Below are 27,639 nucleotides of genomic sequence, written 5' to 3' on the forward strand. Positions count from 1 at the left end.
AATTCTTCCATCAGAATAATTGATGATGTGCAGAGGTACCAAAATAAACGAGTAGCTTGGGCTTAGCTCGATTCGGTTCAAACTGAGCTGAGCTTGAGCTCAAAATTAAGGCTTGACATGAATTTCGATCGAGCTTGAACCGAAGCCAACTTGCTCAGGCTCAGCATGATATGCTCGTTTACTCTCCTTCCCAGCTAATAGCCATCACGTCACTGTTCACCCGTCTCCCCCACCACACCTTCTCATCACGTAACCTATCACCCTCACTATACCACATTCCACTCTAACCTATCACCCTCACTATACCACATCCCACTCTAACCATCACCCCTGTCCTCACCCACCTCGCCCTCACTCATTTGGCATCCTCCTCTCCGTTGGCCTCCTCCTCCTCCATCTACCATCTCCTCCGACCTCTTTCGGCAACCTCTATCGACGTTGAGCTCGACGTCAGCCTCCTCCTCTTCCTCCTTTTTGTCGGCCTCCTCCTCCTCTATTGACCATCTCCTCCGGCCTCCTCCTCCATTAGCAAGGGGCCACATCCTCTCCATCGGCTTCCTCCTCCTTTGGCAAGCCGTCGTCCACGTCGTTACCGCCTCCTCATCCTCTAATCAAGCTGGAGGTCTACTCAGGCTTGGTTAGGCTCAGCTTAAGTTGAGTTGAGCCAAACTTAAACAATATAATATAGGGTTTAAAATTAATCTCGAGCCGAACCTAAGTTAGAGCCGGCAAACTCAAGCTCAGCTCGTCAACACTATTATTGATGCGTCCTGAATTGGATTTTGTCTCATTTCAAAAGGTGGCTCGTTCTTTTCCAAAATTTTACATGGGCAATCCGTGTACAAAAAAATCTATTTCGAGGATGATTATAAAAAGACTTAAAATTTTATGTAGCACATAACTTTACAGGAGTTCAAATTCGCGGGAGCCCTAGGTTAACGAGAGAGATTTATGGAGAATTAAACACATTTTGTCTGATCTTTTACATATTTTAGAAGATTTGAATGTAATTTATATTTCTCATATCTCTAGAACAGCCAACTTTGCTGGCATTGAAGGGTGGTCTGCTTGCTTTGCTACTTACTCTGTTAACTGTACTACTACTGCTAAGGGATACTTTCGGTATTACCTAATAATTGCGGTGTTTTTTGTGGCCTTTTAAGGTAACTAAGCTTTACCTTTTCTACCAAAGAAAAACAAAACAAAACAAAACCCCAGCCGAAGGACATTTTTCGAATCCACTACATCATCCACAGTGAGCAAACCAAATACCAAATAGGAAAACCACCAGAGTCTTCTCCTCATTAGCACTAAGGGGACTAAAATCCCGACCTTAATTCCTAGGCATCGATCGCTGCTCACTCCTCTGCTTTCTTGCCATGCAGCATCTCCCCAATAGAAGAAGACATCAAAGTGGAATATGGTCTAGTTGCTAGACTACAAGAGGAAGCATGAAAACTTTTTAACGATGTTGGTTTATGCCATCCATAGGGCTATATCACCCACCTCCTTTTCAACCCTCTGCATCATCATGGTCTTGTTCTTATGCATTTGGATGGCAATGTGCTCTCCAAATTCCAAATGGTAGCCAAACAAGCCCATCCAAACCACAACAGACAAATGGGCATGCAAGAAGGAGACCAACAGGAGATTTCAAAGCCAAAAAACCCAAAAAGGCCCACTTAATCCCAAAAAGCAGCGTGAGAGGAAGAAAAGGTAAAGCCAAGCATAGCAAAGCAACCAAGTTTCTATTATCCATCCCTCCATCCCTTCTTCTGACCACCACCACCATCATAGCATCAACATGTAGACATCTCATTCACATGATCAAGCAATAAGACCAACAGGATGAGACAAAGAAGTAGATCCCTTTTTTTTTTCCAAAAGATACCAAGTTACAAAAATGAAAATGTGAACGAAAAAGAAACCAAGAAAAAAAAGTGATTGAGCCTATTGTGCCAATATCACACCCCACAAGTGAACACACACCTCAAGACAAGAAAATACTCTTCATCTTTTCCTCCTCCTCCTCCTCCTCCTCCTCCTCTTCTTCTTCTTCTTCTTCTTGCAAGGCCATGTAATGGCTAATGCTTGTGTTCTCTTGCCTTCTCCCTTCTTCTTTTGTTAGATTGGTTTTGGACCCACAAGGCTAAATGATCTGCTTTTGGGTAGGACGCCTCTTCTTTGCTCTGTTGGCTCCATAACTCTTCTCTGTACCTCCTGAGAAAAAAGAGCAATGAGAAAGTAGTAGTAAAAAATCTTCTTTTTCACTCTCTCTCGCCTTTTAAATCTCCCACTCTCTCAAAGCTCTCTCCATTTTCTCTTTCTCTCAAAGTCTTTTTCTTCTTTTACAACTCTCTCCTCCTACCAAAATTAATTGTACCTAGTACGGTGCGTTCACAGTGTCAACTTCTCCCAAAACCCTCTCACAGCCAACCAACCTCTCTCTCTCTCTCTCTCAAGACCTATAAAGAAGGTCTGTTCTTCTCCACGCGATATGACCGTACTGCCCTCTCGTTCTCTGGGGGACGCCAAAGCGCGACACAGTGGGAGCAGCTCACGGACGGTAGGGGCATTATCGGAAGTCCTGCGTCGGAAACCGTGCTCTCCCGGATTTTACGTATCCGTAGTGAGAGGTTGTCTGGCTGCTCGAGCCGAACAGAGATGTACCAAAAAAAAAATAAAGTAACGCTTAAAAAAAAGGATTACCAAATTAAATCGAGCAAGTTAACCACCGGAACCGAGCGCAGCGCACCCAAGAAAACACCCATTGTGCTTCTCGCCGTGGGCCCCTCCCCGCCTTGTTATTCTGACGTGGAAGAGTGGGTGCGGGAGTAGCTTTAACCCTTTCCACGACGACGTTTTTATATTTTAATCCAACTAATTTTTTGTAAATTATACAAACGTCCTCAGTTTTCGCGCAGCGCTGCTGCTCCCATGTGATGTGCCTTTGCCTGGCGACCAGAAACTACCAAAGAAACCTTACCATCCCCTCCTCGGGACCACCGCAAAATTCCACTTTTACCCCTACCATGGCGGATTTTTATAATTTAATTACATTTATATTTTTTAAAATTTATAATAATAAACTCTACTTCCCCAGCTTTATATGCTAAATCAAAAAACTAAATACAATTAAATCATAATCAAGCCCAGCTCCGTTTAAGTGTCTTTTAAGTGTTCCGTTGAAGTGACTCTTTCTTTTAAATGTGCCGCTCGAATATTGTAAATCAAGTCTAATTATATTTGAATCTATATATATATATATATATATCTAGAGAGAGACAGAAAGAATTAAAATTCAGGGGCATTTTGGTAAATGCAGATAAAATAGGGCCAAGACCAACGACCCATATTTAGAAACCCAGAGACGACCAAGTTTCCAAAGCTCGGAGGCGGACAAGAGTAGTAGTGTAGAGTTGGGTTTGAGAGCTTTTGGACTCGGCCTTAGTGGGAGTAGAAAAGAAGCAAGCTTTGAATCGAGCTTCGAGGCCGACAAAGGACCGGACAATGGAATGTCTGACGAAAACAGCAGCCAACGAGCGAGGGCGTCGTCGAGATTGTTGGTTTGTTTGGCTGAACAACGAACGGATTTTAGCCGATGCTAATGCGGACAAGTGCATACATGAAACTATGAAAGGGATGTGTAGGAGTTTTTGCATGCCAAATGCCAGTCAACCAACCCAAATCCGAGCTAACTAAGAGGAGGATGGATCGATCTTATAGCTGGATAGCTAGCTAGTTGTCTCTTGGGCATGCATGCACCGAAGCATAGTCGCTTTCCGGTAAGCTAAGATCTCGAGGATCTGGTAGAAAGATAGAAATGGGGAGAGACAGGGGATGAGATCAAAGATTTAGTAGTGATGGGTCGCTTACCTTTTGTCTCTTTGTTGACCTTCTTCTATCAGTATCTCTATCTCTTTGCTTAATTTTTGCTTTGTTGTTGGTTGCAGTGGAGCTGGCTACTTGGCTTTCTCTGTGGCAAATGGGGTTTGGAGTTTACTTGGAATGAACAAGAGGGGAGAGAGAGAGAGAGAGAGAGAGAGAGAGAGAGAGAGAGAGAGAGAGAGAGAGAGAGAGAGGGAGAGAGAGAGAGAGAGAGAGAGAGAGGTTTCTTGTGAATGGGAGAAGAGATGAGAAGGCACGATAAATGAGGTAGAGGTAGGGTGGTGTGACGGCTCTGGGAAGGGTATGACGGTAATTTTAGAGCGCAAATGGGTTGAAGGGAGTTTGGGATGTAGTCCTTGAGGTTAGTCATTAGTGTCATTTAAGAGGTTTAATAAATTAAATCTTATAAAGAAAATAGTTTTATAAATTAAAGGATTAATTGCAGTTAAAATCCCTTAATTATAGCTTATTTTTACATTGATCCATTGAGGATCTAATTTCTCTATTTCTTTTTTTCTAGGAAAATTTGCATATTTTAACAAACTTTACACTCAATATTTTAACTATTTATAAATCAAGCTCTATATTATTTAATATGTTTAAATAATATTCTGAGTTAAATTTAGGTGTATAATTAGATAAGCTGATGTAATTCGGGTTAAATTGGATCACATTTTTTAAGGACATTGGGCTCAATGGATCGAGTCTAGTTATTTTATTTATTTTACTTATATAGTTTTGTTAGAGTCTAAGTAAGTTAAAATTTATTTAATTAACTAAATTTAGTTCAGTTAACTTCCACCCAGTTTTAGAAAAATATTCTAGCAGATATTCTACAGGATCTACAACTTTGGTATTGATGAATTCTCCAAATTTAGAATCTATCTACAGCGAAATGAATGATTAATTTGAGAAAGATAAGAATTGTGGAGTGCAGCCCTAATTAACTATTATGTAATGAATATTGAGTTAATTAAGTTTATTTATCTTGTATTACTTATTATCCTTATTTTTTACCGTAGCCGCAGATCGTCGTTATCTTTCTAGGAGTAGATCATAGCTATAGAACATCTAATGCTTTCAAACCCTAGCCTACCTTACGGGGCCGTTCACCACTATCCTTGGTTGTCCGCCACCCTCTGGCGACTGCCGCAACATCGGATATTTACCGTACTGTCCTGTTCAGATCTATTTCTACTATTTTATTTTTTAACTTTTCATCCTGATCTCCGATTTAGGTAAAACTAGAGCCATTAGAACCCTAACTCATGAGGCTACTGTTACCTAAATTTTTATAATTTTATTATCTCGTATCAATTCAGATCTAATTCTTAACATAAGCGTTATCACCTTCGCACATAATAAGTACATTTTCTTACTTACCTTTATCATCTCGTCCTCTCCTTTCAGAACTTGGACAAAAGCTTTTCAGCCGAATGTGAACTAATACAGTTTGGATCAGATTGAAATATCCATCAAATATAAATCTTTTTAAAAGATTAACTAAAATATTCTTAATATAAGTCTGGCAATTATAATTTAGCAGATGATATTTTTATATTTTTTTTTGGCATAGTTAACTTAAGTTAATTAACATATTTAACGGTAAGATATTTTCTGCATATATTTATTAAATCATACAGCTCAATTTACTAATATAAAAATATATGATGTAAATCACGATTTTATTATAAGGCATGGCGTTATGCGTAAATTTTTATTTTTTCTATAAAATAAAAAGTAAAATGGACTCTAAGAATTTAAATTAATCGTAATTTTTTTTATAGAAAATCTAACCAATAGCTAGGAAAAATAACATTTTGGATGTTTTACAAAGTTAAGATAGTGAATGTAAAAATAGGAAATAATTTAGAGTTTTAAGTGCAAATATCCTTAAAAATGAAATGGATTAAATGTATTAGAGTTAAATTGTTTTAATATTATATAAAGTAACATGTTTAACTTTTTATAAAAAGAGAAGAGTACTTGTATTAATCTTAGCCACCTAAGTTTATAAAAGGCTCAATTAATCTCGGAGGCCTGGAGATTAAGTACACAATGGGATAGTAATAGAAAAAAATCCAAATTTGAAAAAAACTATAATATGGTGTTAATAGTGATAAAATAGCAATAAACAAGTTATAATCACATATTAAGCACTCTAATGCAACTAATCATAAGAACGGAAACAATAGAGATAATAGAGAGAGAGAGAGAGAGGAGACATGATTTACGTGGTTTAACGAATTGCATATGTCCACGGCAGAACAATATTTTTCACTATGCAAATTCATCAATTACAAAGAGTTTTAGCAACTTTAATTACTCTCTTTACAATGGTATCTCACCTTTATAAATTTTCTTCCAACAACTAAACCCTAAAAAACTTACTTTAGTATTTATAGGGCAGGTTCAGATTGAGGCTTTTTCACAAGGTGTTCGAACACCCGTGGGGTAACAACACTGCGGAACTCAAGTGACGTTCGAATGTTTGCATCAATAATGCTCTCGGGTTGAGATCTGCGTTCAAATGCAGCTGGGCCGTTTGAACGCCTGCAACACACAGCCTCTGTCTGGAAACCGTGTTCGAATGCCCCAGGACCCGTTGGAACGCACTAGCACAGAAAATACGGGTACATACTTAAAACTTACTGAAACTGAATTTGAGCCCATTTTTAACGATTAACATATTCAACTTAAACATATTAATCTTACTCGACCCATTTAATTTAAAGAGGTTGGAATGGATTAAGAAGATTGAAATTAAACACAAAGACGTTTACTCGGCGTTTGGATGTACTTCTAACTCTAAAATTAAACTGATTAGCTATTTTTCATTTCTTAATTTTGAAGAAGTTCTTTTAAATCAATTTAAAAAAGTTGGGTGTTTTATTCTAAAATGATTTAGTTGTGTATCACTTCTTTGTGACGTGAAAAAATAGTAAATTTAGAAGATATTTTATGTTGAGGAGAAAATAAGGAAAATATAGTGTTATAGGTAGTATCGGGTTAGGATATTTTTTGAATTTGAATTCCATTCTCAACGAAATCCATATAGTTGGAATTCAAATCCAAAAAGATTTTTTTTAATAATTTTAGTGCTATATTATTGGCAACTATTATGTGATTGTTATAAGTGATAATCTCTACACAAAATATATCAACTTTGAACTTGATACGACTCGGTCGGATTAGATTCACTCGCAGCATTGAGTTCACTATGATGAGCCTATTTATCTAATTTATATTTGCATGAGAGAATAAAAAATTTTGCCAATGGGGCGTTCCAACGCCAGAGATCTGCATTCGAATGTGATCGTTCAACTTCTACACGCATTCACAATGACAGATAACGGTATTTGCGCGTTCGAACGCGATCGGGCGCGTTCAAACGCACCGCGGCGAGAATAATTGGTTTGTTAGGATTTTAATTTAGTTGTTTGGATCCTTAGGGTGAGTCTCTATAAATATGTGAAGGAAACCTTAATTGGGAAGAAATCTGATAATTAAAATTGGCATTGTGTTTTTATCTCCTTCTTAACTGTCTCTTGCCATTGGCATCCTCTCCCACCTTCTTCCATCACGCAAGTCTATCAAGATATATCTATTCCATGTTTTGGTTGAAATAAATCACCTTCTAAAATAGCAATTTAAAATAATAAAAATTGCTACCAATGCAATGATAAGCATTTTTAGTAAAGTAAAGATGATAAATAAATAAATCACTTTGCTAGCAGAGTTATATCTATCTGATGGCATCCACGTGGATTAGATAATTTGGTGCGCGAGAGTTATAACAGTAAAAAACTCAGCTTTTAAATGCAAAAGTAGGCCAATCCAACATGAATACTCGTGAAGTTTGCGAGTTCGTCCGAAAAAGTTTCCAGATTTCCACGGATGGGAGGTATGATTAGTCATTTTTGGGTAGACATGATCATCGGGCGAGCCGGGCCGGGTTCGAACCGGGCTTTTCGGGCCAACCAGACTTAAGTATTTATTCACGGCCCGACCCACCAATCACTCGAGCCGGATCCGATTCGGGCTAGGCTAGAATAGTCTAGCCCGTTACCGCCCGTCGGCCCGTGAGAGATTGGGCTAGCCGGTCGGGCCGGGTCGGCCCGACCAACCAATCACTCGGCCCAACCCATATTTTAGCTATTTTTAAAAAATATTTATATTCCTCAATTTAAAAAATAATTAAAATAAATTAAAAATTTTTAAAGGTGTGATTAAAATAATGCAAAACGGTACAATACAAATTTTTTTACTATAGCAATGGTAAAGTACTGTAGCAGACGGGCAAAGTACTATAGCAGACGGGCGAGCATAGTTGCGGGCCAAACGGGCGGACTTTCAGGCCGGGTCGAGCGGGCAAAGGGCTGGCCCGTGCCGCCCATGGATAGTTCGGGCTCGGGCCGAGCCGAGCCTAAATTGGGTCCGGGCCGGGCAGGGTCGGGCCGGGCACGGGCGGGCTGGGCCCTTTGATCATGTCTATTTGTGGGTGGATCTCACTTTCTATATATATATTTTTAATTTTTTATAAATCACACTATATTTTATCTAATTTATAACTCACGCTCTTTTTTATAATTTTATAATTTAACGTCTTATTTATCTTTATAATTTTTATTTAACATCCTAAATTAATTTAGACGATACTAAAAAAATATTTCATTATAATATATAAAATAATTTATAAATATTTAAAATTTTCTTATTTTTTTATCGAGGCGAGGGAGGGGGAAGATGAAAAGGTGGCCGCCACGATGAGGATGACAATGATGAGGAGGGAAGAGATGGGTAAAAAAGATAGTGAATAGATATATAAATGAGAGAAAATAATAAGATATTTTAGTCAAGAAAATAATAAGATATTTTAGTCAAGAAAATAATATTAGAGTGTTAAATGAGAATTATAAAAAAAATAAGAGTTGTCCAGTTATATCATTTTGAAAGACGATGTCGATTACAAAATAGTTAAAATTATAGGGTGTGATTTGTAAAAATATATATTTTTTTACCCCAAATTTATATGAAATACAAGATGCTGGACTTCTTTTTATTTCGATTCTCGGTAGTGCCGCCGTTTGTAAATATTTTATTGATCTCAATTAACTTTTCTGCATCAATTTCTGTGCAGGAAATACTTACAATGGAACGATATGGTCTTCTGGGTAAAGTTTTGGGAAATGATTTATATGGCGAGCGTTGTTATGCACAAAATAATCTTTTTAAAATAACAAAAATATTTTCATATAATTTAGTAGACAAGAGGAGTTTAAAAGATAAAGTACGAGTATAATAGTTATTTTTATTTATGTTTAATCTAACAATAATAATTCTTGCTCTATAAATATTATTTTTTATCATACAAGAGCCCGAAGATTAGATATAAGCAACACTCCCTAGAAACAATGGCACTAAGACTCCATAAAGCTTTAGCTAATATATTAAGTCATTGTGTGACTTCGTTGAACTATTATTTCGAACTAAACGCCACTGAGACATTGTTCTAAATCATCGCGCTACCGAGCTGCTCCTCTAAGCTAACTGCACCGTTGAGCGATCAACTAAGCCAAGTAATTGAGCTAAGCCGAGTAATTTCTGCCAGAGACAACAGTCAATCTACAAGTGACACTATCACTGATAAAATAAAATGTATATAAGTATATCCAATATGATAAATGCATGAATATATAAATAATTGATCATCATTATAATAATGGACATACATACAAATATATTAGTTAGCACATTTCAACTCTAGTGTATACTAACGCTTTTCATCGCACCGTAGGTACTCATCATGCCTATCATTAGGTTCATCAGTCATTTCTCGTACTTGTCTAACATAAATGGCCCCAAAGATGATAGATCATAGTAGTAAAATTATATGTCCATCACCTGACAGATAGCTTATTAATCATCCGCCGCCATAGACTAAAGACCTTATTCGTAAGCTATATCCCCACCTCTGTCATCGTTGCCACTATGAGATCATTGCATGAAGCGAAAATCATGAGTCGCCGCCTAAGAATACCTTCACCTTACATCATCAAATACTGCCATATCACATCATCCTATATTCCAACCTCCAACTTAAATATCCTAAATAGTTTAATTTTAATCGATAGTATAATTGCTCATCTTAGCCCGACAAATAATGTAATTGTCTAGAATCCACAGAGAACTCAAACATTGACCCTACTATATAATACTAGAATATAACTACTCTGCCCCCTACTTTGACTATAATGTGTCAAATATTGTTGAGACATAGGAGCTACTACCCTCGTGGTAGTGCATATGTGCTAACGATATATTACTATATAATCACAATATTAACATATCAATAAATAAGTATAATAAAAACATTATTATTAAATCATGTTAAAGCTGGTCATGTCAACCATCATGTTGATGAATAGTGTATAGCTATATAAGCTAAACCTACCGTGTCATATATAAAGTGTTATAGTGTAAAACTTAACACATCATAAAATACTTGAAATGCTAATGTTCACGAGAATGCTCCGCTTTGAATTTAGTTCGCTCGGAAGCTTGCACTAGTCCCAAGGAGGTATATGATAAAATATTGTATTACTACTAAATTCACAATATATAGATAATAAATAAAAATATCCAAACTAGGCTTAGACTAAGTGCCAACTCGAAATGGGCTGAAAAACCTAACACAAATTCTCATAACTGGACAACTAAAATAAAGGTGGGGAAGGCGGAAGGGGTTGTTAAAGGAAAGGAAGAGGCTCACGACTGACTCGACGATAGGGGTGTAAACGAGTTGAGCCTGAGCGAGCTGGCTCTGGCTATGGCTCGGCTCGAAATTATTTTCGAGCCTCATAGTTTTGCTCAGGCTCGGCTCAGCTCAACTCGACCCGAGCTCGAGCTGAGTCTAATCGAGCATGAGCAAAGCTCGGGCTTAATTAGAGGATGAGGTGGTGGCGGCGTGGGCGATGGCGGCATGGACGGCGGCTTGTAGAAGGAGTCGAAAATGGATGGAGGAGGAGGCGACAATAAGGAGATGGTGAATGAAGAAGGAGGAGGAAGCCGACGGAGTGAACGAGGAGGAAGAGGAAGCCAACGGAGTGGATGAGGAGGAGGCCAACGGAGGAGGTGGAGGAGGCTGACGGAGAGGAAGGTATGGCGCTGTGGTGGTGGCTTACCGATGGAGGGCGGAGAGAGAGGAGGTGGCGGCGCGTGGGGTGAGGTTATGAGTGGTGATTAGGTGGATGAGGATGAGGGTGAGAGTGAGGGTGAAGGTGAGGGTGGGTGAGGGAATTGAGGATGGGGAAGGTGACGTGATAGGTAGGGTGAAGTGATGGGTGAGGGGTGGGGTAGGTGAGGGTGATGAATATTGAATGGGTTACAGGTGATGATGGGTTAGTAAGGGATACGTGACAATATTTATTTATGCCACGTGTTCTTAGTTATAACTAGTTAGGCTATCGAGGCTATCGAGCCAAGCCTAAGTGAGCCGACTCTAGCTTAGGCTTGGCTCGATATTAATTTTGAGCTTGTTACGACGGCTCGGGCTCGGCTCAGCTCTGATCGAGCCGAGCCGGATTCGAGCTTCATTCGAGCCGAGGCCGAGCCGAACCCGAGCCAAGCCCGAGCTGTTCGTCAAGCCTGACAACCCTACTCAACGAGGTTACGTGAGTATGGAAACCAACGATGTCGAGAAAGGAGATGGCATAGGGCGAGATGGCTTAGACACTAGGGAAGGGGAAGGAGGTCCGGCAAGAGGCTTGGTAGAGGTGGGGGCAACTAGGAAAGGTGATAGAAGGGTTGCCATGGTCCACAAAGGAAGACGACGAGAACTCGATAGTTTTACTGGCACTGAATAGGGAACCCACAATTGGGCTTCTCCGAGCCTCAACAAAAGAGGGGAAGTGATCCAAATCGAGGCCCATTGTCTGGGATTAGAAAGGGGTAATACCAACGATAATTTTTGGCCTATTATTGAACCCTAATTAATTCCTAATTCATTTAGCTCGCTTAGGAAAACTAATCATCTCCAATTTAGCCTTCACTAAGCTAGTTAGATCCAATGTCAAATAGGATTCTTATCAACAATCTCGTACATATGACTATATGAGATCAACAACTATAGAGGTACATAAAGTGAACAGTATTTGGGAATTGCAGCTAATTTCTCCTTGAGAAGGTTATCTGCAACTCAGTGAGCACAAACGTATGGATCTGCTCATAATTCGCAGAAACCCCATTAGAGCTTTTCCTGCCATTACTTTGTGATCTTGTCTTCTTCTAACAAGTAGGGTAATAAAACGAGGCACAGTTTGATGAATAGTGGATGAAATGAATGCCAAATCTAACGAGTGCTGATTAAATGCTAAGGACGAGAGGGATTTGTTCATGATCCATGTTAATCAACTGGCATAGCTGAGGGGTCTTGTCTTTGACTCTTCTTGACAGGATCCGTATACTGCTCTCTTCTGTAACCACAGTCTACAGTCTACAGTCTACTGGATGATCGACAGATCCTAGTGGTCTGGATGGTTATTTCCAGCTTGAGGGGGAATATAAATTATAGGCCAGGGACTGTACATTAGACGGCGTTTTAGATAATGGTTATTTATACACCTAAACATATATACATAATTATAGAGTTATTATACCTAAACATACTTAATTATACCCCGTTTTCATATTAGGCGCAGTTTATTTTCAGAATAACTTTTTTTATCTAATTCTTTAACACAATTATTTATTTGTAACAATCATAATTTAGAATACAAATACTATTCATTACGGTTATATCTTATAGTATACATTAACTCAATTACTTATTTATCTCTTCAATTTACTTGGGTACTCTGCATAATTTCATAAAAGATATACTCTTTTTTCTTCTTATTTTTTATATATCACGGCAAAATTAGTTATTACATCTTTATTTTAGAATAGAAGTTAACACAAAAAAATAATTATTTTTTTATTAATTAAGATTTTATTTTGAGAATAAACAAATAAGAATATCTATTTTGACTAAATGCCTCGTTTGAGAATTAATTGATCTAAAAATTAACTGATAATGTCTTGAAATCTTTTCTTATGCCCACTGTGCAGTAAGGTGCATGCTCTAAAAACATTATATTGGAGTCTTTGTCTTAACTAAGTATCCCATTTAAATATTAACATTTACTTGTTGCAAGCTGCTGATAAGTCCGATGGATTTACCATTGAATAGAGTACTGGGCTAGACGAAGTCTTATATCCATGATAAAAAATTTAGAAGGTAATCAAGGGTGGAATAGTTAATGGATGCAACAGATAAATGCATGGCTAAAAACTTCCAGTAAACCCTTTAATTTAGTCAATATGCGCAGAAAATACTCTGGATTAGATTTAAACTAATACCGTAAGAATATTCTGTTAAGTAGAGATATTTTATTTTTAAAATAACTAAAATATCCTTAGTATGATTTAGTTGATAGTATTTTTATAATTTTTTAATATAGTTAACTTAACTCAGAGATTTGGTTAAGTTTAACTAACTAATCTAAAGGTAAAATATCTTCTGCACATATTCGCTAAATCATAGGACTCAATTTATAAATAGTAAAAATATAAAATATAAATATTAATTTTATTAAAATATAAGTTGCTATATGCAAATTTTTTATTTTTTAAGAAAGTCCGTGGATAATCCATTAAACAGACATATTACAATTGGATCCGTGGATCGATCTATTTCTTATAATTTTATATTTTGAAGAGCAAAATTGGCAAGGTTATGAGCTCGAGTAATGCTAACCCTACTTGTATGGAAAACTTTGATGACTCCAAACAGTGACATTTACCTCTTATACTCTCGGATTATAGAGGCGACTTTTAAATGAGTGCTTGTATCATAGTCATTAACTGACTCACTAAAGACCGAACAAGGAATCGCCACTCAAAGATAGGATAAAAATATAACAAAAGAAAGAGGAGAATTTGCGAGGATAAAAGATTATAACAAAAGAAAAGATAAGGTTAGTAATTAAATCAATCACACAAGAAATGATCAAATTTAAGAAAAATAAACCTCTTGACTCATTCAATGACGTGAATAGTTCTACTTCTTGCAATCCCCGCAAGATCTAGGCCCAGTGGTCCGAATCTGCCAATAATTGTCCTTCTCTTCTGCAAGAAAAAGGAAGGAAATACGCACAAGGGACCGTGCATGGCCTCGTAGCCAACCAAAAATATTTTCACCATTTCTTATCAGATAAGGTTGCATTTTTCCGAGCTAAACTATACGCTGCCTCAAATGTGTGGTGAGAAATAAAGAGACTCCTCCCATCTCCCCCCTTCTTTGAGAAAGAAGCAGTGATCACTAGATGGCACTTCTCTGTCCCTCGTATCCTTTTCTTCTCTCTTCCAGCGTTCGAACACTTGAGCCAATCCATACTACTCTTCTTGCCACTTCTTTCGGTAGCAGCAGTGGTTGCAGTAACTACACACAAAGGGGAGTTTTGAGGAGGAGAGGAGGAAAGAAGTGGACTGGAGAATGCTGGGCCGCCGTGGTGGAGGGGGTCCAGGAGGAGGAGGAAGTGTTGCATCCGAAGGAGGCGGCGGAGGTGGCCGGAGCGGTGGAGTATGACTGGAGGGAGGAGTGGTACCCTCTCTATTTGTCGGCGGAGGTGCCCGATGACGCAGGGATAGGGCTCACGGTTTTCGACAAGCAGATCGTGCTGTACCGGGATGGCGACGGTGTACTCCGGTGCCATGAGGATCGATGTCCGCATAGGTACGTCAATCCGATCGTTCTCTATCAGCTTAAGATTTTTGCCTCATAAATTATTGTCAAATATTTGCTATTTAAATATGAAAAAGATTACCTTGGATCTTAAATTGAGTGCTGCGCAAAGAATTAATGTAAGAAACCATTCAAAATAAGGAAAATCTTTGAGGTCATAGACCCACTTTACTGCATGAGTCCAAAGACGGCCATTAGAGGAATCAAAGTAAGCTTTTCCCTTGCTATCCTCTGTTTCTACTCAAACTTGCACATAAGTTATGCTTTGATTGTTGGGATTAGGCAGCAATAGGACAGCATCAAATAGAAATAAACTAATTATAATCTCGTCAATCTTTGTAAATACTTAAATTTTTATGTCGAAAATTTCTAGATTGGCGAAACTCTCCGAGGGTCAGCTAGTTGACGGAAAACTAGAATGCCTCTATCACGGTTGGCAGTTCGACGGCGACGGCAAATGCACCAAGATACCTCAGGTCTCAATCTATTATTAATTCCCTCCCCTCGGTTCCAATTATTTAGAAAAAAAAAAAAGAGAGAAGACCGTCTTGGATCCAAACTTAACCCGGAGAACTCATGCAGTTGCCGGCGGGAGCCAAGATCCCACGCAACGCCTGCACGAAGACGTACCAAGTCCGCGACTCCCAAGGCGTGGTGTGGGTCTGGATGTCGGATAACACCCCGCCCAACCCCGATAAGCTCCCCTTATTTGACCACTATTCCCGCCCCGGCTTCCAGGACTTATCCACTATCCACGAGCTCCCCTACGACCACTCCATCCTCTTGGAGAACCTCATGGATCCCGCCCACGTGGCCATCTCCCACGACCGCACGGATTGGACGGCGAAGCGAGAAGACGCCCAGCCGCTCGTCTTCCACGTCACGGAGCGGACCCCACGTGGCTTCGCCGGGCAATGGGGTCGATCCAGGAACCCCAACCTCTTGAACTTCCTTCGTTTCCAAGCCCCGTGCGTGCTCTCGAACGACTTAGAATTCACGGATAAGAATGGCGTCAAGCAATACTTCTCAGCTCTTTTCCTCTGTAGACCCGCGGGGCAAGGGAAGTCGATGCTCATAGTGAGATTTGGAGCAAGTACGAGGTCCTTTTTGGCAAAGGTGGTGCCCAAATGGTTCCTGCACCAGAATGCAGGCAAGGTATTTGAGCAAGACATGGGCTTTTTGTCATCCCAGAATGAAGTTTTGATGAGGGAGAACGTGGCTACTAAGGACTTGTATCTTAACCTCAAGTCTTCAGACACTTGGGTGGTGGAGTATAGGAAGTGGATGGACAAGGTTGGCCATGGCATGCCTTACTACTTCGGGCACAGCAGCGTTCGGCTACCGGAGAAGCCGGCGGTTGTCGAACACGCGCCGGCTGGGCTCGTGGCCGGGATTTCGGCTTCTTTTCCGGCCAAGGGAGGGGTAGGGAGTTTGCATGCGCCCAACTTGGCTAATAGATACTACCGCCATGTGGTGCATTGCAAGAGTTGTAGAGGTGTTGTTAGAGAATTCCAAGTGTGGGTGAATGCGTTCAGAATTCTCGCTGCTGCTGCTTTGGCTGCTGCAGTCTTGGCTTCTGCGAGGAAGTGGAAGGTTGCGTTCTTGGTTGCTTCTGGGGTTCTCTTGGCTGGGTCTCATGCTTTCTCTAGTGTTGTTGCTCTCATAACAACAAACTTTATTAGAACTCATAGAAGATTGTGAGTGTTTGAAAGTGTAAGATTCGATGGCAAGAAGGATGGCATATGTTAGATACTATAGGATGATGCTTGGTTTTTCTGGAAGTTGTGATAGATTAATTTAAGCATTAATGCTAAATTTATTAATAAAAGGTTGTTGAACAGCATCTTTTCCAGTAATCTTGTGGTCTAAGATGCACTACGAGATTATATACTAAGCCATAATATATATTATCGGTCCATTATTTAATAGTTTACAATTTTAAATTAGTGATTATCTAGGAAGAAATTTAGAGTGAATGATCAACAGGTCATGAGTTCAAATCTCACCTGTTTCTCTCTATTTATACTGAGTGGTTGGTTGAAACAAATAGATAGAGTTAGGCAACATTAAACATGATATAATTCTTACTTGTTGGTAAAAACATGCATGTAGAAGGGATTGAAAGTAAAAGCTCTATCTTGACATTCATATTAGTTTATGCGTGGATAAATATCATATGGAGATATAATTTATTGATATTGAATAAGACATACATTTGTCCAACTCAAAGGTCAGATTGACATTTCTCAATCTTCTCATAACCAAATTTGAAGGATATATTAGAGATTCATATGAAAATAAGTAGCTGACCATACCATTTTAATTTTAACAATTGGCAGCAACTCTATCTCCTCACAGCAGTACAAATTACATCCATTTTGTATCTACCTTCTACTTCTTAATGCGAAGATTAACAAATCACAGCTTATTCTTCTAACAATTGGCAGTAGCTCTATCTCAGCAATACATATTACAACACTTCTGTCTCTACCTCGTACTATTTAAGATTCCTCTCCTTTGTAACGCTCTCCATTCTACAACAATCCCGAAGTTGATATTGTTGACAAACTCTTCACTATAAATAGGTACTAGGCCCTCTCCATTCTTGTGCCCATTACAACAACACCAGTAGAGAGATTACAATATTCTACTAGAGAGGACTGATGGCAAACTCTGCACTGCTTGTTCTTAGCCTTGGCAGTAGCCCTACCGGTAACCCTAGTCTCCAGCCAGGAAGCTGATCTGCATCAGACTTGGTGAAGATATTTCTCCATTGCCAAGAGTATGTACAGGACAAAGGAGAGATAATAGAGCCCTCAATTAGTTGTTGTCACCAGCTGCAGCAAGTAGATTTGATTTGCATCTGCCAGTATAATCCACATTGATCAGCATGGAGAAGGTAGTCTATGTTGCAGAAAAATGCAACCAGCCTCTTCCTACTGGAACTAAATGTGGAAGTAAGCTTGATATGTATGTTTCACTAATGCATCTTGTGATTTTCTTAATTTAAAAGTATGTTTGATTAATGATTATATATATTTTTTCCTTTTTTGAAGGTTATACGCCTGCCACATAGGTTTCAACTGATGGCAGGATGACCAAGGAGATAGGAAGAAAAAAAAGAAGAGAAGCCCCTGCGATGGCTTAACTAGTAACATTACTCAAGAGTAGTTGTATTTGACAGTAATTGCTATAAAAAAAAATAAAGATTATGGTGTTACCAAAGATCATAAGAAATTTTATTTATAGCAATCAACCTGTGCTTTGCATGCCTAACAATTTCAAGTAAAAAACTTAAAATCACAACAGGCTTAGAAGGAAAATAGATAGAAGTAAAACTGATATCAAATGTAACTAAACTGGGCATTAGTATGTTTCAACTAATTAAACCGGGAAGACTATGTGCTGTTGTAACATCAGCCAGTGTTGAATAGTTATATGAACAATTAGCATAGATCAGACATATTAGCATTGTTTCCAGCAACAAAGATGTCAAGGGCTTTGATCAGAAACAACTATATTCTTCCTGAAATGCACCTCAAAATAAAGTTGCATAGGTGAAAAAAAAAGAGGGGAAAAATACTTCAGGTCTTTCTTCTTGTTGATAGAGGTGCATCAGTTAACAGTTGGTGCTTCATAAGTTACACAGGTCAAGGGGATATAGAAACCTCTCCTTAATTTGCAGGTTGTGATTTGTTCAAATTTTGAGTATCACACATAAAAGTGCTCTTGATGGCTAGCTTCCCTTTGATAGATGATGGTTTAACTTCTAAGGGACGAACTCCTTTTTCATTGATATGTTGTGCAAAATACTCAAATGGGTGAAGGAAGCGGAAGCAAAACCCTTCACCCTCAAACAAATCCAAGTGGAATAGCAATAATTTGGGGCAAACCAAATATTAGCAAAGCTAATATCAATATCTATGTGAGAACTCCAAATGCAAGATGCTAGTTGTAGAGAACTTCAAATACCCAAGGTAATCACAAACATGAACACCAAATCAATGCAAATCATGAAGAGAAAAGAGGGAGAGACACGATTTACGTGGTTCGGCGATGTGCCTACGTCCACGGGCGGAGCAATCTTCAATCCACTATGCAAATCTTCAAATACAAAGAGATTACAACTCTAATCTCTCTCTAAACAATGGTGGCTCTCCCTTACAAGCTTTTCTCTCTTGCAAAATGCCCACGCTCAACCCTAAAACCCAACATTTCTATTTATAGGCCCGGTTCAGAATTGGGTTTTTCCGCATCGCGTTCGAACGCCCTCGGGGCGTGTTCGAACGCCCTCGGGGCGCGTTCGAACGCGCCTAGTGCAAATGCAGACTGGCGTTCGAACGGCCAAAGCCCCGTTCGAACGCCTGCAGAAACTGCTGCTCTCGGGTTGGCTCACGTTCGAATGCGGCTGGGGCCGTTCGAACGCCTGCATCACAGACTGCTCTCTGTCTGGAGCCCGCATTCGAACGCCCCCAGGGCCCGTTCGAACGCGCGGCACAGAAATGTTGATATTTTGCTGAAACTGAATTTGAGCCAATTTTTAACATGATATCCTTCTCAAATGTCACAATCTTGTAATGACAGCACCAGCAAATAGATTCTCTTGCAGACAACCTCAAAAAATTGCAAAAAGCTCCTGGTTGCATCAAACCCGCCTGAGCCTGATTGTCAAGGCATCACAGGTTTATCTTAGAACTGGGAGCTGGGGAAGCAATGCCCAAAAGATATGCATGTGACAAAGGAAATCGTGTACTAAACTAACATTAGATTTCATCATGCAAACATAAAGGCGTGAAACAACTTTAACTTCCCTTCAAACTTTTAATTGAAAGTTTAATAATAAGAAAAAGGAAAATAAATATAACCATGTAAAGGAACTCAAGTTGTGATCAGACCTACATGTACCCAAAACTAATTTGCAACAAAGAGATGGTCTTCAAATAACTAACCTTAGATTTCAGCAAATGCAAATAAAATGATGCTTCATGTTTACAACTTCCTTTCCTACTTCTATCGGCAAGTAGAGTGATAGGAAAAAGACAACAAAATATGACTCTAGAAAGGGATTTGAGTTATATTTCATGCACTTACACAATCTTTGTTATGTCTTTGTCCTCGTCTTTCTGGTCAACATATTTGAAAAAGGACAGACAATAAGGAACCAGCAAACAATGATTACCGTTGAAATTTAGACAAGTCCAGTTAACTTCTATAGGCAAGTTGCAGGGAAAAGAGTACTTCATCAGATAAAGACTTTTGCATTTGCCCCAACTCAATAACATTTTACAGAAGATCGTAACTGGTAATAGGAATCTGATATACATAGGAGGGAGACAGAAAGAAGATTCATTTTACAATTTACCTCATGAAGTTGTGCCTGAGCACAATTGTAGAAATCCAGCTGATCCTGATGCAATATTGCCAAAGTAAGCAGTAACTCCTTTCAAACGTCCCTTAATGTAATTCTCTTCGATCTGCATATTGAGATTGTTATAACAAACGATAGGGGCATCTCATGTGTGCAAGAGTAAACATTCAACAAGAAACATTAACAGAGATGATAAAAGGATTAAAAATATATCTACATGTTCAAAATTAGGTACAATAAATAAATGTCATAATGCAGTATTCCTATGGAATATCTACATGTTCAAAGCACCTCAACGGGAAATATCCTGGCCGATGCATTTTCTTTGGTCAAGTCGTAAGGTTTAATGCTAATAATACACCCTTTTTAATTGATGACGCTAATGAGTAGGTCTATCTTGCTTGAAGTATCCACTTTAACTTTTGCAGATGGAATTGCTCTTATGGAGGTATATTGTCATTAACTATGCCCTCGGTGTACCTTTGTTTTGTCTGGTCTTTTCCCCTGCATCCCATTGAAGATGCGTAATGCTACCTCTAATGACGATGGTGGAAGCTAAAAGTAGGAGGTAGCATTACGCATCTTCAATGGGATGCAGAGGATACAAAGGAAGTACCTTTCGAGTTCTTTTAGGAGATCAGAGATGACAACAACCAATTTCTTTCAGCACTCTAGAGAAGGCAAAGCAAGGGCAGAGAGAAATCATATTGAAGGAACATGCAACTGAACTATCTACCTCTCCTAACCAGACAAAAAATTTATCTATGAACTCCTGTCAGGGCAATATTACAGCATGCTATTAGAAAGATGTCTACCATTCCCTTAGACATCATTTACTTTAGGAATAAGATCAATTCTAGAATGATAGTTCTTTTTGTTATTCCTAAAATTAGATTTTTATTCTAAGAATAACTATTCTTATGTTTACTTGTATTTTAGAATAAGGGTGTAATAATTAATTTTGATGCGATATAAATATTTATTTGTATTTTAAAATAAAGGTGTAATAATTAATTTTGATGCGATATAAATATTTACTTGTATTTTGAAATAAAGGTGTAATAATTACTTTTGATGCGATATAACTGTTTACTTGTATTTTGGAATAAGGGTGAGTAATTATTTTTGATGCGATATAAATGTTCACTTGTATTTTAGAATAAGGGTGTAATAATTATTTTTGATTTGATATAAATATTTAATTGTATTTTGGGATAAGGGTGTAATAGTTATTTTTGATGTGATATAAAGTGAAAGAAAAAATACAAAAAATGTGTTCTGTTTTTTACGAAATTACCATAAAAATTATTTGATTTGATATAAAGTAAGTTGATGGGATAGATACTAAGGATAAATTATTTATTGGATTAGTGTGTGATATAAGATGCAATTTTGATAAATAATGTTTGTATTCTAGAATAAGGTTTTTATGATGTTTCCCTATTATTTTGAATAAGGAGTTGTATTCCAAAATTTAAAAAAAAATATTCCTGAAGTGAACAGAGGGTTAAGTTCTTGATTCCCCATACAATGTTGCAATACCATCCTATATAGAAGTACCATAGTACCTTGTCCTTCGCAGTTCCACAATGTACTTCTTATATTGTCATTTTTAAGTGATGGCTGATCTAGTACTATTAACAATTTAACATTCCTGACAACTAAAATATCTTCGGTTTTTTGTGAAATCTGATTACAGTGGTTAGACCTAGTTTACTAGATGTGACATATATATTAGAAATGGCTTTAGACATAGATTATGACAACTTGAGCAATTTGAGGTGTACCTCTACACTTAGGGGAGGGGAAGACAACCAAGAAAGTTCCTCCACTTGGTTTATGTCCACATTGCGCGGCAAGAACATAATGATATTTGGTGTTATTCTCTGGGCAACTTGAAATATTGAAAATCTGCCCTAAAAGAAAACACCGGTATCAGTTTCTATATTTCCAACATAGGTTCCATTCATATAATATAACCCCCGAGATGGCTAGAAATCCAAAATATATAAAGCAAAACTCAAAAGGATTACAAATGGTAGGCAGCATACTAGTTATTTGGAAACAGAACCTTATAGGAATACTGGTTAAGATACCTCAGTACCAAAGGGCATGACATTGAGCGGTCAAGTGATAAAAAATAACTTCCCTAGTGTGCTTGCTTTGTATGTATTACTCAGGGTTTCTATGTGCTGTCAACATGAGGCGTACTGGTGGTGCACCAGCGTGACACCGAGGCTGAGAATCGTACAGGACAAGACACAGCTTTCTATAATGCTATACCATACCAATGTTTTTTGTGCTGTGCCAACACCTACATGCCTCCCAGCACTAGAATCCATGGTATTCCATGTCCATCATTCTGCATTTATTTAATTTCTACAGCTTGAAAGACAGCTTCCTTGGCTCTTTGTCTGTTAGACAACAGCTACATATTTTGAGCTCAAAGAATCTATGACTCCCATGGAAAGGTGGATAGTTTGGCACTTCACACCTCAACTGGAAGAAAGAATTTGAAATCTGAGAAGCAACAATGCAACTCAGATATTAGTTTCCAAAATTGCTTTTGCAATGCCTCACTCCAAAGAATGTACAGGAAGAGTTAGGGCATAATTACCATCTTCTAGGCCTACTATGAATAGCTGTACTAGAGTATGCTGATTATATGACCACAATCCTAATGCTTACAAGACCATATACTTCAAGACTGCAACTGATAAGCAGAACTAAGATTACCATAATTGGAGTTGATCAATAAAAACCTAACATTTATGAATTGACAAGTTCCTTCTTTCAATCTTTTGAGCTCATATTAGATGTCTAACTTCTCGTTTCCTGAAGATTAAATGAGTCGAAAAAAATAATTCGCAGATCACTTCTCAGAAAAGAATGTACCCATCTTTTGGCTTCAGCATATCAAGAGTGAAACTTTTGACTTTGCTATATGATGGACCCCCCCATGGTGGTGAAATGAACACAACATCACCCTGATCAAATGAGAATAATCAGGTTGACAGTGCAATTTAAATTCAGCAATGCAGCAAATCCTCCTTAACGATAACTTAGTGAAATTTGCCTATCGCCCCACATTTAAGAGAATTTCTGGTTAGAATCCAATAATTCAAGTATTTGCTAAGAATGATAAAAAAAAAGAGGTTATGTCAACTACATCACTGATTTTAAAGAACTAAGTGTAATAGAGTATTTCCTTTTTCTGCAGCCGTGTCAAACATCAACCTAGCTTACAGTTTATTGTGTTGCAGTTTGCAAATAGTGAAAATGTAGGGTTCTAACCGCATATCTACCCCCCAAAAATAAGATTAGCTGCTCTTTTGTAGTATCCATGCGCGTACCTTCAGAAATGGCGCGAGGAGAAAGAAATCACCAACAACGAAATCGATTCGATCCTCCACTCCGTATATCTTCGCATTACGAACCGCGCACCTCACCTTCCAAGGATCAATTTCTACAGCAACAACATAGCATCCCCTGTCAAAAAAAAAAAAAAAAATTTCCAAACTTTACACCAAAAAAGGAAAAAAAGAAGAAGAATCTTATAAATCTCTAGGCCCCAATCCCGCCTCTTTGGAATACCTCGCGGCGAACTGAATGGCATTGCCGCCGACGCCGGCGAAGCAGTCGACGACGAGGTCGGTGGCGGCGGCGCGTGCGGCGTGGGCGGCGGCAATAGCCTCAGGGGTGACGGAGAACCAACCCTCGTCGTCCATTCGGATGCCGCGGTCGTAGAGGGAGAATAGGGAGTAGCGCTGGCGCCAGTACTTGGCGATCAAGGGATTGCTCTCGCGGGGGCTTCGCTTCCGTTTCTTTCTGAGCTGGGTTTGGGGAATAGAGGCGGCCATGGAGGACTTCTTTGAAGTGTCGTCAGCTACTTCCGATTGGGAGTGAAGGTTAAACAGTTCGTTCCGCGACCGCAACTTACAGTCGTCAGCATTCGTTGTTAGAAGGATTAAATATATTATAAGGTTAAGTACATTTTACATCCCCAAAATCAGTTTACCGTTATACTTCAAAAATTTTCAAACCGGTCTATCTACTTACTTACGATTAAATAGAAATCTTCACTTTGTTAATTGAGCGCACCCAAATGACCAAAATACCCCCCATTTTATTTATTAGGCAAAATAGGTAGGTTTTTTATCTAATTTTTTTAATCTCAAATTTGCCTTGTTCTTAATTGTGATATAACTATTAAACATTATAAAAGACTAGGTTTAATAAAATTTGCTATATAATTAGCACAATCTAGAAAGAAAGAATAAAACATGGTATCTTTTAAAGAGGAAGAAATACTTATATAAGACGGCAGTTTTATCTATAAAAATTAAAAACGAAGGGATTTAGCTCGGCATTTAAATTCTTTTGGTGCGCTCCGTTAATTTGGATGAAAAAGCTAATGATCTCACTTTTGTTGTAATTATAATAACTGATTTAGACTTTTAGAAATATATAGGGATAAAATAATTTTAGACATAAGTATACAAGGGTAAAGTGTATTTAACCCTATATTTTACCATTTTGATCATAAATCAAAGTATCACACTATCACTACCTATAAAATTTTTAAGGCCCTAGTTTGGTTACTTAATAGGGATTTCTATTTTATAGATTAAAGGATACCACTTTAATCTCTCATTTACTTCGGTAACATTTATTTTATTCTAGAATACTCTTTATTTTAAAATAACAACTAAATATCATAATAATCATATTCTATAATACAAACACTATTTATCAAAAATATATTTTATATGGCGTACAAACTCAATTACTAATTTATTTTGATATCAATCACACCAACTTATTTTGTATCAAATCAAATAATATTTAAAATAATTTCATAAAAAGTAAAATACATAACTTTTTATATTTTATATCACATCAAAGTTAATTATTACACTCTTATTTTAAAATACAAGTGAACGAATAATTATTTTTTGAAATAAAAACTTTATTTTAATAATAATTTATTATAGAATTTACTTTTATTTCTAAAGTGAAGGCAAAACTAAATTGACTAAACAAGTTTTACATGTATTATTATAATTTCTTTGTTATATTACCCGCCTATCTCATTCTTAAAAGTTTTTATTATATTTTTACGCAAATTTTCGACATGTTCTTACTCAAGTGTGCAATACATACCAATAAGTATAAATTGTCCCTATAAATATGAATCGCATAAAATGAGAATACTTTAATTTGAATAATTTCCACTATCAAGAGTTTTTAAGTTAATTTCTATTTTTTATTTGTACTTTTAATAATTTTCTATTACATAAAAAATAATTATTATACTGATATTCTAGCTTACAACTAAGCACTTATTTTTTTTATTTTAGATTAGAGGTATAATTTTAAGAATAAAAATTAGGATAGCTAAACAAGATTTCTTCGGCAATCAAATAGGGCTAAGAGAATTATATCTTAATTGCTACTAATCTTTTCAAGCATTGACAATTCAAAAAGATGCGGCAATTTTGATATGATAAAGAATGTAACAAAATTTATGATATTTTGCAACTTTTGGTAGTAATCATGTAAAAAGATCATATTTTAAATCTAACATTTTTTTTTTATCATCACAAGCCTTGTAGACTATAGGCTAGATATTACTTCAATATATATATTGAATAATTGAGCTAACCCTCTCCACCTCATCTTATTCGTCTTGCCAACATTCTTTGAGCTCAACACTAACGGCTCATTTTTTAGTACTCCTCCCTTGCTGCGAAAGCTATTGACCTCGAGAAGACTCTTGTGTGCATTCGCCACCACGGCATCACTCACATGATCATAAAAATTGATTCCTTACTACTCGTTAACATTATGAAGGCCCAGCCAGTATTTAGGCTCCATGGTCCGTGATAGTATCCTCGCTCATTTTTCTTTCATGATACATATTTTGGCTGCTGAAGCTTATTATTGTAATCGGGGCAGTTAATTAATCCATATATCCTTTTCTTAAATGAAAAAAAAATAGTAAAAGGAGAAAGAAACTAACGAACTCGCCCTCCGCTCCGATCACCGTCTCTCTCTCTCTCGCTCTCACTTTCCTGTTGTCTCCCATGGCGGATTCCCACCACGAAGAAGAATACCTCGACGTCCTCACGATGACCGGGGAGAAGACCGGCGTTTCCAAGCCTAGGTTCGTCTTCCCATCTCCTTAACCCAAGAGCACCTCTTCTTCTTTCTGATCTCCCCTCCAATTTTTGATCCGATTCTTTCGATCTCAGGAGCCTCGTTCATTCCGATGGGGATTACCATCGAGCGGTGCACGTTTGGATCTACTCGGAGAGCACTCGGGAGCTCCTCTTGCAGAGGCGAGCCGATTGCAAGGACTCGTGGCCCGGGTTATGGGATATCTCCAGCGCGGGACACATCTCGGCGGGGGATTCTTCCCTTTTGAGCGCCAGGTAGAGGAATCCTGAAGTTTTTTTTTTTTCGTTTTCTTAGATGGTTTGGAATCAGAATTGTTGTGTTGGTAGATATCGGCCTTGTTTGATGGGTCGTTGCCCTAAATATGCCGTTTTTTGTTGATCTAATTGCGATCAGTTTGATAACGATCTACATTCTCCAATTTGAGATGGATGGCCAGGCATGGTTCATCACTGTTAGGACCACGTTCCTAACTCGAAATGACAACAGAAAATAAAGAATAAGAGGAAAAGAATAGGGAATATCAAGAAAAGGAAATAGTTTAATAAGGAAAAACCAGTTAATTCCTAATACTATTGGTATACCGTTAGGGATGTAATTTAGCCAAGCTTGATCAGGCCAAGCTCTGACCAAACTTGAATTGAAATTAATTTCGAGCCTATATTTGTGCTCAAGCTTGAACTGAAATTATTTTAATTTGAGCCAATTTTGAGCTCGAGTGGAGCTCGAGCCTAAACGAACCGACCAATAAACAATTTCAAGCCTTAATCAAGTCAAGCCAAATTTTATGCAACCTTGAATTAAATTAAGCTTGAATCAAGTTTAAAATAAAATATAATTAAAAAAATATAAACTAATAGAATTAAAATTTAGAACTAAACTTTATAAGATCAAAGTACATAAAAATCCATTTAAGTAAATCTTAAAATATAAGAGAATTGTAGTATAATATAGAAAATATTATTCATATTATATATATATATATATATATATATATATTATATATATTTCGAGCCTTATTCTAGCTTATTTGATTGAGCTGGCTTTGATCAAGCTTGGCTTGCAATTATTTTTGATCCTATTTTGAAGATCAAGCTCAGCTCAACTCGTTTCCAGCTAAGCTTGATCGAGCGTTATCAAGCCGGCTTGATTGTTTTGACAGCCTTATATATAGTTGTATCATTCTCTATTCCTAAGAACAACCTCGCCTTCAAGGTTGGGAATGAATGAACACTAAATTTTTTTCTTTGATAATCATAGGGCTCCAAGTGGCAACCTCGAGGTCTAGACCTGGTTCAATCATCAATAATCTCTTTTGCTCACAACGAGGCCCCTTATGCCACTCATCACGATAGAAACAAAGACCTTTCGATGTTCTTTCAACTCTTTATCAGTTAATTGTTTTGACTATTCCGCACGATTC

At 37.8% G+C, this 27,639-nt stretch overlaps 3 protein-coding genes and 2 long non-coding RNA genes across 8 annotated transcripts in view; 3 read left to right on the top strand and 2 right to left on the bottom strand.

Annotated features, from left to right (window-relative positions):
- Positions 1-1,849: 1,849 nt before the first annotated feature.
- LOC140800036 (uncharacterized) lies at positions 1,850-4,104 on the bottom strand. Its single transcript, XR_012111135.1, has 2 exons — positions 3,877-4,104; positions 1,850-2,220 (listed from the first exon to the last, which is right to left on the bottom strand). It is a non-coding gene; the product is annotated as an uncharacterized lncRNA (long non-coding RNA).
- A 9,973-nt stretch (positions 4,105-14,077) lies between these two features.
- LOC140800054 (protein TIC 55, chloroplastic) lies at positions 14,078-16,527 on the top strand. Its single transcript, XM_073154692.1, has 3 exons — positions 14,078-14,662; positions 15,045-15,147; positions 15,254-16,527. The coding sequence occupies exons 1-3, from the start codon at positions 14,253-14,255 to the stop codon at positions 16,370-16,372; spliced, it is 1,632 nt and encodes a 543-aa protein (XP_073010793.1). The 5' UTR covers positions 14,078-14,252; the 3' UTR covers positions 16,373-16,527.
- Positions 16,528-17,399: 872 nt separating this feature from the next.
- Positions 17,400-23,961, bottom strand: LOC140800055 (uncharacterized). Of its 3 annotated transcripts, none has more exons than XM_073154693.1 (6): positions 23,634-23,961; positions 23,393-23,528; positions 22,935-23,026; positions 21,827-21,950; positions 20,034-20,145; positions 17,400-17,534 (listed from the first exon to the last, which is right to left on the bottom strand). In XM_073154693.1, the coding sequence occupies exons 1-5, from the start codon at positions 23,897-23,899 to the stop codon at positions 20,035-20,037; spliced, it is 729 nt and encodes a 242-aa protein (XP_073010794.1). In that variant the 5' UTR covers positions 23,900-23,961; the 3' UTR covers positions 17,400-17,534; position 20,034. The 3 variants fall into 3 exon arrangements, with proteins under 3 accessions (XP_073010794.1, XP_073010797.1, XP_073010796.1); XM_073154696.1 differs by having other exon boundaries at positions 23,393-23,505; positions 23,634-23,778; XM_073154695.1 differs by lacking the exon at positions 17,400-17,534 and adding an exon at positions 18,662-19,332.
- LOC140800056 (uncharacterized) lies at positions 17,501-17,896 on the top strand. The gene is made up of 2 exons (XR_012111139.1): positions 17,501-17,641; positions 17,728-17,896. It is a non-coding gene; the product is annotated as an uncharacterized lncRNA (long non-coding RNA).
- A 2,020-nt stretch (positions 23,962-25,981) lies between the features above and the next one.
- The window catches only part of LOC140799968 (nudix hydrolase 3), a 34,926-nt gene continuing 33,268 nt past the window's right edge, over positions 25,982-27,639 (top strand). For both annotated transcript variants that reach the window (XR_012111131.1, XM_073154564.1), the window contains exons 1-2: positions 25,982-26,205; positions 26,294-26,473. Coding sequence is in view for 1 of the 2 variants with exons in the window: in XM_073154564.1 (XP_073010665.1) it covers positions 26,126-26,205; positions 26,294-26,473 (260 nt within the window). In the remaining variant the exon portion in view is untranslated. The remainder of the gene's footprint in view (positions 26,206-26,293; positions 26,474-27,639) is intronic.

The sequence above is a fragment of the Typha latifolia genome, chromosome 13 (assembly GCF_019914945.1).
Source record: "Typha latifolia isolate L0001 chromosome 13, TyphaL0001v2, whole genome shotgun sequence".
In the NCBI taxonomy this organism is placed as follows: domain Eukaryota; kingdom Viridiplantae; phylum Streptophyta; class Magnoliopsida; order Poales; family Typhaceae; genus Typha; species Typha latifolia.